Raw genomic sequence first — 14,621 nt, forward strand, 5'->3', positions numbered from 1 at the left:
ATCCTGGACACAGGTTTTCCTGGAACCTCACAGTGCAGTTCTGTTACATCATGAATACAATTACAGCAAGCTTGTGGACACATAATTCATACTATGACCCATCACATGAAGTGACAAACAAGCAGTTCACCAAATTATATCTTATCTAACATAACTCTTCCTGGATTTTGCATAGATTAAATTAGATTTTTGTTAAAAAGTTTGTTTTTTTGGGCTTTTTATAATGAAATATATACAAAAAAATAAACAGGTTTGATTGACTTTTGACCAAAAGTTTCCCCTCCACCACCCCACCAAACAAAATTCATAATACAAAACACAAAAACTATATATTTTTACTGGACATTTCGCATGTTTATCGTGTTTGTCAGCACAGTTTGTGTGTTAAAAAATATATTTTTTTAATTTTTGTTTTCCAACAATACATTTTATTGTCATGTTTATCACCGCAGTTTATGTGTTATTTCTTGTTAAGCTACAATGGCCAAAGAAGAGTATTTAAATATTCGTGATCTCATGCATTCCAACTCTTTTAGGTTGGCATTTCTGCAAAGATTTCACTAAAATACCTTTTTGTCTGGGGGAAGAGAACTGTAATTAAATTTGTTACAAACTGTACGGTTGCATTTTAAGTTTTCTTTACATTGCAAACTGTCTGTAAATTGAATTGAAATGACGCAGCTCCAGATGGCTTCCCTGAACTCATATTAGCAAGAGATGCAGCGTACCTATACCTCAAACTTGATCTGATAACAAACTATTCCATTCAGACAGGTCTAGTTTAAACACTGCAGTTCACCCCATTCGAAATAACCCCATTCTCAGAACGAGTGAGATTTGACCATCTGAGAATTTAGGCACCGAACACTCAAAATGAGCACAGTCAACCCAGTGAACCACAGGGTCCGTTGCGCGACCTCCCTAAAGCAAACCCTACCGCATCACTCTTGATTTCAAAAATTCGACAACGGTTTGGACTAAAGAAGAACAGGGATAGCAAGGTCACACAAAAGTTCAACTTTACCCATATATAAGTTTATGTCGTCCAGGAAACACGACGAATCATTCTGACAGTCGCAGTAGTTGTTCATTCGGCCGATCCGAGTCCCATTTCTCCAGTTCTACAAAAAATAAAACATTTTCATTAAATACTTTGGCTAAAATAAAAAATGGAGTTTAAATTTTATAGCTCTGAAATCCTAATAAAATGCAAAAGTAAATCTTCGTGTATAGAATTTAAAAACATGCAGCTACACAATCAAGCGAACGACGCATAGAAGCACGTGTGTAGGTCCGCGTGAGCACTTGAATAATGGGTCAGCGGGTTACTTGGAAAGTGTAGGTAACTCGCCCCAGACCTTTGTCCGTTCCCACGTGCAGTGAAAACAACATGGCGAGGTCGAAAGACAAAAAGAGAGACACTGAAAATGGCGAAGGAGGCGAAAATAAGGACGATACGAAGAACGAAGAACCTACTCTAGACTACGATGAACTCGTTAAGGGAGTTTGTGCAATTGCCAAACCGCTTGCTGGGAGAAAACTTACAAAACGATTGTATAAAACAGTAAAGAAAGGTAAGCGCTTGGATACGATCGCGAAACCAAATCCTTTGGGATTTCAATAGTTTTCGCTTTGGATCCAGCTATGAAGGCTTAGTTTTGGTATCATGAAGTCGTTCTTTAAGCAGCTAGAAGGTAGAGGACGTAACTGCTGAAGCTTTGAGAATGAGCTATATAGAATACACTTTCTATAACCCAACATTTTGTTATTTGTAAAGTGACCGGGTATCTCGACTGTCCAGGGTATCACAATCTCTTTTATGTTGAAACGAGTCAAGGGACAAGTTGAATGGCATTGGACATGTCACTCTTTCATTAAATGCAGCAAGAACTATACATGACTCCTGAGCAGGAGTGTAGCAGCTCTTGTAAGCTTGTAGTTCTTTTGCTTGTTAGCAGCTGTTATTGGTTTGGGGCCAGGGGCATTGTTTCTGTTGTATGTTCTTTTGCCCTCTCAACGGGTATCAAGACATTCATGTGAGACCTTATGGGAGCTGCTACCTGACCCCTCCTGAGGGTTCGATGTACCATATACCCATGTATACTGCACTGTGCAGCCAGATCCACTTCCTCAATTTAAAACTTTTACATTTCTTGCTGGAATTTTATCCTTGGTCTTTAGCAAATATACCTAGCCAGAGAGAGATGTACCTTTCTTTCAGCTTGGTGAGAGACAAGAGTGAAACTCTGATCATAACCACACATTCATTTGACCAGATACCATTCACAAACATGGACAAATAAATTAACATGCTTGACAAGTTGTAACCAATCTAAAAGTTACACATGGCAGATAGGATACCAAATGCTGTCCTTGTATGAGACTACCCACAATATCCACTTCCCTGTGGTTAGTTGTAAAATTGTAATTGGAGCTGCACTGATATGGGTTTGTTGCATAGTAAGGACTCAGAATTGAAAATTTCAGCTTGATGAATTACTGCTGCTAAGTACTTTTTTGATCACCTGCTATTTGTACAGGTTCAGCAGCTGTTGCTGTACATTAATTCACTTTTAATGTCAAAAGAGTTTGACAAAAGTGTTGTTAGGCAGGCTATTAAATTTTAAATTCCATAACAGTTTAATTATCTGTAGTTTGTAATCTGCAAAGCACACACTAGACAGCATAGTCTTAAATAAAGTTGATTTTAATTTAGTTCCTCTGTTTCTTTGTCACCTTATACAATTTCTGTAGTTTCTGCATGAGACTTGTATGTTTGTACAGTAGAAAAGTCAAAATTCAATTAATCTGCCACATTTGAAGCCAAAATGTACGTGCAAAGCTTATACATGTAGCTGAAAATTTTGATCACACATGAACATTTTGTATGATATAGCATATGCTGATTGACACAATTCATGCATACGCAATAGGAAATCAACTGGTTATGGGCAGAGGTTCCCCCTTGTCTCTCACTGAGCAGAAAGAGATGGAAATTTCTGTCTCATTGGGTATGGTAAATAACATAGCAGAGGGAATTGTCTCCTTTGTTTTCAGTTTCCAAGAGTACATGGATTGTACACTCAGTTAATTGCCACTTTGTTTACTGGTCCGTGTGCATTAGCCTACGATGACCTACAATATAATAATTAACCACGCAGCCATGGGACGAGCGCGGTTCATTGTTTACCCATGGTTTTTTTTTTTTTTTTTTTTTTTAGTTTTGTTGGTGACCAGACCCAAACTTCCTCTCAGCCAAATGTTGAGTCACGCAACCTGTGATGTTTACTCACCAAAAGCTGTTGAAACATTAATACAACTACAATGTTACGGATATTGTTTTCTTTATTTGTGTGTAAAATATATTTTCTTTGGTTTTATCAAAGCGTTGGATTCGAAGGGAAATAATAAATACGCTAAAAAAAGGTATTACGTCAGCCATGGAATGCGCTGGCATTGCAGCTTTCACTTTCGCTACGTGACAAATAAGATTGTGTTTACTTTGCAACTTGATTTCGGCAGAAGCGATGGTCATTAATTTATTTGCAATTTTGCCAATAGTTCTTGTGGTTTTAGGCAAGTGAAGTAAATTCTAGCTTTGGCTGTTTCATCGCAGCGAGTTCAGTGATCAGAAGGAAAATTAAATATTTACAAGCCAAGCAAAGAACATGTGAGAACATGTAAGGATTACGTCATTGGTAGGGAAATAACCACCGTACTTAAGGTAGCCGTGGATAACGGAAGTCTTAAATTATGTGACTCGTGTGACTACTTTTCTAGTACTTTACTCATGGAAAACACCAACGAAATTTAATCATGACTTTTAAGAAAGAAAGCAATTGTTAATAGTGTTGTCATCGTATCATCGTTCATATCGTTTATATCGTTCCTGCCCATACATATCCCAAAGAAAGTTCCAGATGAAGACCATTACGTCATTGTAGATTTCACAATGGCTAAGGCTGATGGTGCAATAATAGAGTTTGTGTTGATCAAGTGATGTGATGTCAACAGTAACAACAGAATCATTAAGGACTGCTTTGGAATGTGCACTGCATTGCGACTGTAGTGCTATGCAAAGAGTTAAATTTTAAAAGCGTGGTTATAAGATCTAACAGATCTTCTTGTTTTTTTTTCAGTTTTGTCTGTGACCAGACCCAAACTTTCACTCAGCCAAATTTTGAATGACGCAACCTGTGATGTTTACTCGCCAAAAGCTGTTGAAACATTAATACAAAGACAATGTTACGGATATTGTTTTCTTTGCTTTGGGTAAAATATATTTTCTTTTGGTTTTATCGAAGTGTTGGATTCGAAGGGAAATAGTAAATACGCTAAAAAAAAAAAAGGTATTACGTCAGCAATGGAATGCGCTGATGTTGCAGCTTTCACTTTCACTAGGTGACAAATAAAATCCTGTTTACTTTGCAAGTTTATTTTGGCAGAAGCGACGGTCATTAATTTATTTGCAATTTTTCGAGTATTTCTTGTGGTTTTAGGCCAATGAAGTAAATTCTTTGGCTGTGTTATCGCAGCGAGTTCAGTGATCAGAAGAAAAATTCAATATTTGGAAGCCGAGCAAAGAACATGTCAAAACATGCTAGGATTACGTCACTGGTAGGGAAATAACCACCGTACTGAAAATAGCCGTGAATAACAGAAGTCTTAAATTATGTGACTCGTGTGACTAGTTTTCCAGCCCTTTACTCGTGGAAAACACCAATGAAATTTAATCATGAGTTTTAAGAAAGAAAGCAATTGTTAATAGTGTTGTTATCGAATCGTTCATATCGTTCATATCGTTCATGCCCATACATATCCCGAAGAAAGTTCCAAATTAAGGTTATTACGTCATCGGAGATTTCACAACAGCTACAACTGATGGTGCAATAATAGAGTTTGTGTTGATCAAGTGAGTGATGTCTACAGTAAGAAGAGAATCATCAAGGACGGCTTTGAAATGTGCACTACGTTGCGACTGTAGTGCTAAGCAAACAGTTAAATTTTAAAAGCGCGGTTATAAGATCTAAGAGATCTTCTTGTTTTTTTTTTTTTTTTGTCGGTGACCAGACCCAAGCTCCCTCTCGGCCAGATTTTGAGTCACGCAACGTGTGATTTTTTCTGCCAGAAGCTGTTAAACATAAATACACAGACAATTTTATGGATATTGTTTTCTTTTTTGTGGGTAAAATATATTTTCTTTTCGTTTTATCAAAGCATTGGATTCAAAGGGAATAATAAATACGCTAAAAAAATGGTATTACGTCAGCCATGGAATGCGTTGACGTTGCAGTTTTCACTTTCGCTACGTGACAAATAAGATCGTGTTTAGTTTGCAAGTTTATTTGGCGAGAAGCGACGGTCATTAATTTATTTGTAATTTTGCGAGTATTTCTTGTGGTTTTAGGCAATGTAGTAAATTCTTTGGCTGTTTCATCACAGCAAGTTCATAGATCGGAAGGAAAATTAAATATGTGCAAGCCAAGCAAAGAACTTGTCAGAACATGCAAGGATTATGTCATTGGTAGGGAAATAACCACCGTACTAAAGATAGCTGTGGATAACGCAATTCTTCAATTATGTAACTTGTGTGACTTCTTTGCTAGCCCTTTACTCAGGGGAAAAAACGATTAAATTTAATTTTGACTCTTAAGAAAGCTGTTGTTAATAGCGTTCGTATCTTCATGCCCATACATATCCCGAAGAAAGTTCCAGATTAAGACTATTACGTCATCGGAGATTTCACAACAGCTACGACTGATGGTGCAATAATACAGTTTGTTTTGATCAAGTAATGTGGTGTCTACAGTAATCAATGAATCATCAAGGATTGCTTTGGAATGTGCATTGCGTTACGACTGTAGTGCTAAGAAAACAGTTAAATTTTAACAGCGCGGTTATAAGATCTAGCAGATCTTCTTGTTAAATGTATAACTTACAAGTCATCCCTGAAACTCTTGAGGTACATGTAAAGGTTCATCAATTTGTTTAAGATAATTTGCAGAAAAATTACATGTAGAAAAGTTTACACAAAAAGGTGAAAAATGCATAATTTATTTTTAGGCCTAGATGGGATATGTGGGTTAGTTTGAATAATAAATATATATTCAACTTTCTGAAAAGCTCTTACTATTGTTAACAAGTCTGGATTGCTTTACTATAGCTTCCAAGTCTAAGAGCTCAAGAAGAGGTGTCAAGGAGGTAGCTAAAGCCTTGCGGAAAGGAGAGAAAGGGTAAGCATGTGATCTAAAAAATAAAATAAAAAATAAAATATAATTAAAATAATAAAAAGATCACAAAAAATAATAAAACAGAAAGTATCTATCTCTCCAGCTCTTCCCAAAAATTTGGAAGCAATTTTTTGTGTTGTTCCATAAACAGTATTATGAATCTTTGATAGGAAAAATCTTGACAGTACTGCTGTATGTGGATCTATGTTTATCACATTTAAACCAAGTTGTGTAGACTGTCTTTCATGAGTCTTCTGTAGCAGAAGATCATGGGTCCATCTCCTTTTAGGAGAACTTGGAAATTATTTAATATCAAATAACTTGTGACTGACCATTCTTCCGAGTCTCTCTTGCTAGCTAGATGTTTCTTCTGTTATCAATGATAAATGGGCTGTTGTACATACTGAATAAGTTTAGTCATAACATTTTAAACTGTGTTTGAACTCCCAGTTACATGTTATGTCCCTTAGTTTTGTGGTCATCGCTGGTGATGTTTCTCCCATTGATGTAATATCTCACATTCCTGTGGCCTGTGAAGATAACAAAGTTCCATATGCCTATGTGCCTTCCAAATTTGTAAGTAATGTATAAACTTTTCTGTCTCCTAGATGGTTATTTATCTCATGTGTTACATCTGTCTGTTAATGACTGAGTAAAGATTAGAAAGAATTAATGGCTGTTTTATGCAAGCGCATACAACTAGCCTAATGAGAGTTGAATCTCTGCTAATTTTGTGACACCTCACAAAAGGGTGTTAGACCTACATGTATGGATGATTTGACTGTTGAGCCCAGGAGTATCAGCAGTTGGTAAAGTCATTTATTATCACTGCAAGTCTGCAATGTATTGGCTTTCCACTCCTAGCAGAATGCAGGAAGTTTGTCATTTGAACCTAGTTTAATGGCCTTAGCTCCCACAAGTCTCCTGTAGCTCAGTGGTAGAGCATTGGGGCTAGTAACTAGAAGGTTTTAAGTTTGATTCCTATCTGGGGAGTGTGGATTTCTTTCTCAAAGTATGCCATTTTCTTCTCATGCTTTATACTTGTTCCAAGTCTGTTTAGCAGTGCATTGATGTAATATATCAAACACAAAAGACCTTGTTCGACCACGTTTCCAAACACCAAGAAAAGAGTTGAAAATACAATGGGTAGCAGAGTGTTTTTCTCAAACTTTGAGGTGTTTAGAAATGTGGTCAAACAATGTCCTGAGTATTTGATACATGTATACAATGTATGTCCTCAATCAAATTTAAAAAGAGAAAATGGAGAGATAAAATTGTGAATATCTATGCTGATTAAGATAAGATATCCAAAAACTGTCACGATCAGGATTTCCTTTGTTTAAAGTAATTTATTATTGATGAATTGTATTAACTCATAATTACTGAGTTTGAGAAATTATCTGGAGAGATTATATTATTGATTATTCATGATTAAAACTTTTCAACCCCTGAAGTGGACAGTAAGTCTGATAGTGTGATTAAATTTGTATTCCAGGACCTAGGAGCTGCAAGTCAATCCAGACGACCCACAAGTATAGTATTGGTGAAGTTCCATGAAGATTTCCAGGAGAACTACAATGAGTGTCTCTCAGAAGTGAAGAGTCTACCTCTTCCTTTGTAGTCCATCATTATTTGCCTTTATCTCTTGTATATAAACTTTTGTCAAAATTATTGTAAGAGATATTTACTTGTACATGGTGCTGAAGTGTTTGATTCAAATTACCCGCCCTTAATTACTCTCTTAGTGCAGAAATCTGCTGAGTATACTTCAAGCTTATTGCAAGCAATTTCTGACAAGCAAAAAACCAGAGTGAACTTTGCAGTGACAGCCTCACTACGATAAAGACGAAGTGATGGTAGTGACAAGGGACATCTTTCATTGTCCTGTTCCCCTGAGAAACACAATAGCTGGTATGACAAAACGCCACTGAGAGGCTTTGAAGTCTCCTATATTGCATTTACTGGTGCCCCTTGGATTACCTGCAACAATTTTAGTCATGTTGCTCCTCTGTAATGTGCCTCTAAAGCGAGTTGGATCTATTGCATTGCATGCTAGTGAATGTAACACACTTGAAACTATCCTCGCCTAAACGCTTTTACGAGTACATGTAAGTACATTAAATACAGCGTAACTGATTGTTATATTACGATGCTGTACTCTGTTACTTTAAAAGGAAAGTGGCTTTTATTTGTCAAGTATTTTCCTTCCTAGACTCAGGGAAAAGAACTAACGCTAGCTTTCAGTCCAAATATTGTAATGGCTTTTGATAGTTGTGACATGTATTTAATATATTTTTTGAACAAAGTTAATAACTACAAGTTTTCACGATCCTATCTAGTGTCAGTTTCCAGCTGTGGGTGTTCGATCCTGCAGAGTATCACGAGTGCACCCAAACACCCAGGTCTGTGACTAGTGACCTATTGATGGTAGTGACAAAAGACATACTTTATGGTCCTTCCCCCTTGAGAAACACAGTAGCTAGTATGAAAAAAAAAAACTTTGAGAGGCTTTGAAATCCCTCAAGATATTGCATTTACTGGTATCCGGTGGTATCCTGGAGAGGATTGCAGGTGCACCCAACCACTCATTGCTGGAAACTGAGCCCTTATCCTCTCGTACCTGCTTTCTCCCACGAATATTAATAGTAATGTTGGTGAATAAACGAAAGCTTCCTTTGTCTGAGAACAGTTCGTCTTTTTACTCATTTGTTACAGTTTACTAACACTAGCTCTGCTAAACTATCACTTGCTATATGCTTGCTACCCTGCTGCCAGGGTTCAGTGCCTCAGAACTGTCGATTTTGTGACTCCATTTTACCAGATGGGCGACTGGAACACCATTTTCCGAAATTGTAGGGAAAGAGGACAACCTCGCGAGGTATAGCCAAATTTGCGAGAATTTCTGACCGGGAATTTCCGTCTATTTAATTTTCCTCCCAGAATAAACGGAAGTTCGCATTTCTGAAGTATAACTTTCGCATTCTACGGAAACGTTCGGGGGAAATTTTCGTACCATTTGTCTAGTTTAAAAGAGAGACTAGAAAGAAGAGATTTTGCCAGCCGAGTTCTTCGGTAACTAAAATGCTGGAAACCCTAACAACCGTAACCTCCCTGTTCCTTCATACTTCTCTTCCCTTACATGAGGCCAACAGCGGTGCACTCTTCTGTATTCTTCAGCCACTTTTAGCCACTCCCTTTCAGCCACACATGCCTCCTCTTGTTCAAACGCGAGGCAGATTTTAGGCCGATTAACGTCTACAATGATACTCAATGACTCCGATTCTTAGTTGTGCTGAATACGCAAAAGGATAAGGAAGCTAAAGGAACGTCCCAAAAAGTTTCTTCAAAATTGTTCCCAAGCGTTGCTAAACCCACATGATGCAGGAATTCTTTTGAAGAAGTATATCAAAAATAAGAGGCAGTGCCTCATCACATTTCCAAAAACCGAGAAAAGAGAAGAAAAATGAAACACGACGCGCAGCGGCCGGAGTATTGTTGGGGAACCTCAAAGTGTTAAACACCGCCAAGTTTTTGTCTTCTCAGTCTGAACCGTAACTTTGAAGAAACTCAGAAATAAAATGAAATTTTGTGCTAATGAGAGTCAGCTGACAACACCAAGATACAACGCCCCCGGGGGCGGGGTACTCCCTTATATGTGCTATATAGGTATGAGCGGCCCCGAAGGGTATGGTTTTTCAGCCGTTTTGGTCATAAATAGGGTATCGACTTTGGCCATTTTGGTCAAAAGTAGGGTATGGTTTTTGCACTCTGGTCTTGAATTAAGTGTGTTTTTTTAGAAGAAGCTACTTTTCCATCATTATCGACGGATAAGACCATCGACAAAAGCCCTTCATAAATTATGTTTTGAGCAACTGTGTCAGCCGCAACGTTCATAAATAGGGTAGCGAATTTTTGGTCAGGTCAGGTCATGAACAGGGTAGGGAAAATCGCAGATTTTGGTCATAAATAGGGTAAGGGTTTTGGGAAGCGGGTCGCACACCCCCACCCAATTTTTCTGGGAGTACCCCCGGGATATAAACCGAGAGGAGCTAGATCGAACAGTCTAGCTAAATGGTTAAGCATAACCTACTGACTGATCTATCCAACAAAAGTATATATTTTTGTTTCAGAAACTTCACGAAAGTAAAGAAAGGTTGGCTCAAATCAATCATCATACACTGTAAAATTCACGAGTTTGCTCATAGAGAACTGACTTTGATCTTTGAAAGGTGGTCACTGGCAAGAGGGTTTTATACAGCGCTCGTCGTTTTGTACCTCAGAGTTAAAACCGACTAGTAATAGTAGCTTTGCACTTGAGAACTGCTTTGCAATTGCCAAAAAGATAGCAATTACCATCCAATCGGAAGATATTCCTTTTCAAAAGCTTACAACTCACACGAACTGACCTCTTATTAAGATTACCCCAAGCAAAGAATAACTCAAGATTTGTGTTTCATTATTTTAAACTAAACTGGTGAAAAGAAATTTTCTGCAGCTTAAGTTTATGAATACTGCTGACTATTCAAATATTGAAAAGGAAAGTTCCTGAGCAATATTATATTATCATGCAGAGCAGGTTTGCTTTTTAACTTGTTTGTTTGTTTGTTTGTTGTTGTTGTTTGACTTTGGCACCTTTGGGAGTCAAACATTTCAGGAAGAACTGTTAGCTACTATCACTAGGTAAAAACTCAAGACCGTTTATCAGCTACAAATGCAAAATAATATTCCCGGAATTTACACAATTTACAAATAATTAAATATTAACGACTGCGGATTGAATGATGTCTAGCCGGAAAAATTCCATGTTTTAAATAGAATTTTTGCGAAATATTCAAACGAAACCGAACAGGCTTGTTCTTAATTTAATTCCGCTGTTTGAAACCTGACTCCCATCATCTGTCGAGAAATGTTCTGGAAAATAAGCGATAGAGAGTGCTAGATGTCAAACTCACCTTCTTTAAATTACGGGCCGATATGTGAAGTTTTTAACTTGTCGTCAGGCAGTCAACCATTTTTTTGTGCTTTCATGTGCGAGGTGTCACGTCTCTGGACTAATCTTCATTTGACGAATTTTCTAGATCTGTAAACATTTAAGTTCCTTTTAGCACGTCTTCTACATTTTTCCTTTTATTGGTTAATTTACATTTTTTTTTATGAGGCCAAATAAAATAATTAGCTCGTTCATTTTCTGTCAATACTCCCTTTAACGAATTTGCAATGGTTGTGGTAATGATTTAATGACAAGCACTTTTCGAAAGATATATCAATCGTTTGCTCGTTAACTTAGTTTCTGATTCGCAAAATCAACGAATTGATGAGCAATCAGTATGCGAGATAAAGATGATAATGTTTTCGCGTCATTGAGAAATGGAAATTTCGCCTTTCTCGCCGCGTTGAGTTTATATGTTTGTATTACCAGTCTTTTCACGACCGTTTCGTGAAAAATAACGTGTTAATGAGACATTATGAGAAATTTTCAGTAGGCATACTGCGCATGCTTCGTCGGTTCCTAAGCTTTAGAACGTCAGTGTAAAATAGTCGGTGTTTGTATGAATGCCTGTCGGAGACACGCCACGCGAGAAATGTCTCAAACGCGCGCGCGACTAGTCTCGCGAGGAGATTGTCAGCAAAGCAGGTGCATGTTAAGTTCTGATACAAAGACAGCAAAGACGGGAAGTCAACCCTGTTGTTCTTTAGAAATCGACATGAAACATCAAACACTGTGCAGATGGTCTAGCTGTGGTTTTCCGCAAACAAAATAAATTTTAATGTCGTGTAGAAGATGTTTTCGTTGTCACGCCCCTCGACCGCCGTCGAAGATTTAGGAACACTTAAACTCGTTAACTTGTCGTCTTCGTTTCCACGCCGCAATCCAAGCGGTAAATGTGTGTTAAATGCTGGCTGCACTGACAATTAAAGACTCGACAGACAGACAGTTTCCTTCTTCAAACATTTGCTCGGGTTAAATTCGCAACAATCATTTTATCAGCGCTTTATTTAGCCGTGTGTCGCTGACGTGCAGGCTGAGGAAGCTCGATCACTTTAATTTTCAATTATTTAATGTCATTCATATGCAGTAAATTTTAATCTAATGTGTGAAAAGCTGAGTTACTGGAAGCGTACAGTTCTTTATAAAGCATGTCTCGACATTTTATGTTACATTTTATAATATTTACATAAAGTGCATTCTGGCGTATCTCGGACACAAAAACTTCGCCTTGGAAGCGAGATTCGTTCTTTTGAAGAGCCTTTTACTTGAAATGGAAACCTAGCAAACGATATCATACATAACCCCGTAAAAAATCAACGGGTTAATATACCGTATAGGCTGTCGTTTCGTTTCGTTTTACTTGTGTCAACTTCTCGTCAAATTGTTTACTTTGCGAAAAAAGTGAACCAAGAACTGAATAACGCAGCTCAATGCAGAGCATTAAATCGCCCTAGAGATTTGGTCGGCGAATTAACAATTAAAAACGTCTAGAAAAAATGGTTTGTTCTATCTCCCTGCTGCAGGCAAATAGAACAAATTTCTGTCACACTCTTTAAATAGTCTTCACGCAGTCCGTCTTGTGTTTGAAGTCACATTTTCTTTCTTTCTCTCCTTATTTCGCACGATGGGTGACCTTTCTTGAACGTGATTTTGTGCTCGCCAGCTGCGTGCAAGCAGCATTCTAAACGAAGAGGTTCAGTTACAGTTCAAATTTTTCTTCCTCGACGAGGACATGTCGTCGGCTTTTCTTGCTATCTCTTCGGCTTCTCCAGATGATGTGCACGATTTTTAGCAATAGCAGAAACGAAGTGCTACCTAGCAATGCAGCATTGAAAATCGAATTTCTCTTGTCTTTATCCCAGAACTCCATGAACGTTCCCGTGAAGCCAACAATCATGGGCGCGTAAGGCGTGACGGTGTACAGCGTAAACTCCCAAAAAACAAAATTGTCCAAACAGAACCAAAAGAGAATCGTAGAAGCGAGCCCGGCGAGCACTATAGTGCAAGCTATGTCGTCTTCTACTTCGGCTGTGTACTTAAGGACAATTGCGGTTTGTTGGAAGGCATTGAAAAGCGCCCAGGACGCATACAGGCCGATACCGTTAATTACAAGCACCTCCATTGCTATCTGGTCTCCGGTTGGAAACCTATTCATCGCGAAACGTAGGATGTTAAGTCGATAGTACACAATCGCCAGAGCCACGAACAGTGATGTAGCTATCCCTGCAACACATCCTAGAGCAATGTTGATGAGATCTTCGCCCCACATCATCACCCAAGCGAGCGTGAAGCCGAACGCTAGCAAGTTAAAGACGAAGAAGAACGGCGTCAGAACCTTAGGGCCGTGCTGTCGACACATCAAGATGAGGGCGTAGAGAAGCCAAAGAAACTGCCATACGAGGACGGCTGTCCAAGTCCAAAACGTCCATTCGGCAGGGGTTATTTCCACGGGATACTTTTCAAAGATCTGCAGAGTGCGATTGTAGATGTAGAAGTCCAAGATGCTCTCATCTGCATACTGGCCGAAGTAGAAAAACACGGCGGCTCCGGCGAAGACGAGAAACGCGGCGATCGTAAGGAAAATAACGGCACAACGATTCATGTTACACGACATGACAGTTTTAACGCTTCGATGCGCTGGTACCACGAATTTCAAATGTCCGTTTGGCGAGAGAAAAGAAACTAACGGACACGTGTAGTGATGTGTGAACACATTTCTAATACTGGGCGTCACAGCGCTGAACTCCTTAAACTTTTATTTGCTTCAACAATATCATATGCAAATTTCTAAAGGACTTCACGCGATTGTGCGAGAAAAACATTGTCACAAAAACACGGCTTCTGATTGGCCGAAGATTTGATTATGTACCAGGTGCTCCTGACAGGGCGCCAATTCTAAAAGTAGTCAATTATCAAACAGAAAATCGTAAACAAAAGCAGTTTTTAGACTGATGAGCGCAAGACAGAGGCTATTAAGTTAATTGCTTATTCGCGTTTTCAAACATATTCAGCGTGAAATGGTGGGCAGAGTTTTAATAGAAAGACTATAAGGTCCTGCTAAAACAAAGAGGAAAAATTAACAGACCAGAAACAATACAATCCAGCTGTTTAAGACTATGACGCATTTTTCAGAACTTAAACTGATTATGCAGATTGCAGTAATTGTTCCTTTTCCTTTCAAGAAATATGCTTTCCAATCACTAGATATTTTTTTGAAAAATTCAATGCATTTTACAAGCAGGTTTATTTGTTGTTATAATCTTGACAAGATGTGCGTCTTTTTTTAAAGTTCCAACAACCTCCAAAATGTCACCGTTGCTTTTTGTATATTTGCTTTAATTATTTCAGGTGAATGTCGGATGCATTTTTTGTTGTTGTTTTTGTTCCAGCAATATTAGCCT

The 14,621-nt window shown here is 38.2% G+C and overlaps 2 protein-coding genes across 4 annotated transcripts; one reads left to right on the top strand and one right to left on the bottom strand.

The window, feature by feature from the left end:
• The first annotated feature begins 1,360 nt into the window (after positions 1–1,360).
• LOC110061306 (H/ACA ribonucleoprotein complex subunit 2-like protein) lies at positions 1,361–8,916 on the top strand. Of its 3 annotated transcripts, XM_020768150.2 has the most exons (5): positions 1,361–1,574; positions 5,408–5,524; positions 6,164–6,233; positions 6,701–6,806; positions 7,726–8,916. In XM_020768150.2, the coding sequence occupies exons 1-5, from the start codon at positions 1,391–1,393 to the stop codon at positions 7,849–7,851; spliced, it is 603 nt and encodes a 200-aa protein (XP_020623809.2). In that variant the 5' UTR covers positions 1,361–1,390; the 3' UTR covers positions 7,852–8,916. The 3 variants fall into 3 exon arrangements, with proteins under 3 accessions (XP_020623809.2, XP_020623810.2, XP_089147401.1); XM_020768151.2 differs by lacking the exon at positions 5,408–5,524; XM_089291275.1 differs by lacking the exons at positions 5,408–5,524; positions 6,164–6,233; positions 6,701–6,806; positions 7,726–8,916 and adding an exon at positions 3,222–4,348.
• A 3,355-nt stretch (positions 8,917–12,271) lies between these two features.
• Positions 12,272–13,990, bottom strand: LOC110061305 (uncharacterized). The gene has a single exon (XM_020768149.2). The coding sequence runs from the start codon at positions 13,832–13,834 to the stop codon at positions 12,920–12,922; it is 915 nt and encodes a 304-aa protein (XP_020623808.1). The 5' UTR covers positions 13,835–13,990; the 3' UTR covers positions 12,272–12,919.
• Positions 13,991–14,621: the final 631 nt, after the last annotated feature.

Source organism: Orbicella faveolata, unplaced genomic scaffold, assembly GCF_042242905.1.
Source record: "Orbicella faveolata isolate gen_17 unplaced genomic scaffold, um_ofav_v1 contig_1, whole genome shotgun sequence".
NCBI lineage: Eukaryota > Metazoa > Cnidaria > Anthozoa > Scleractinia > Merulinidae > Orbicella > Orbicella faveolata.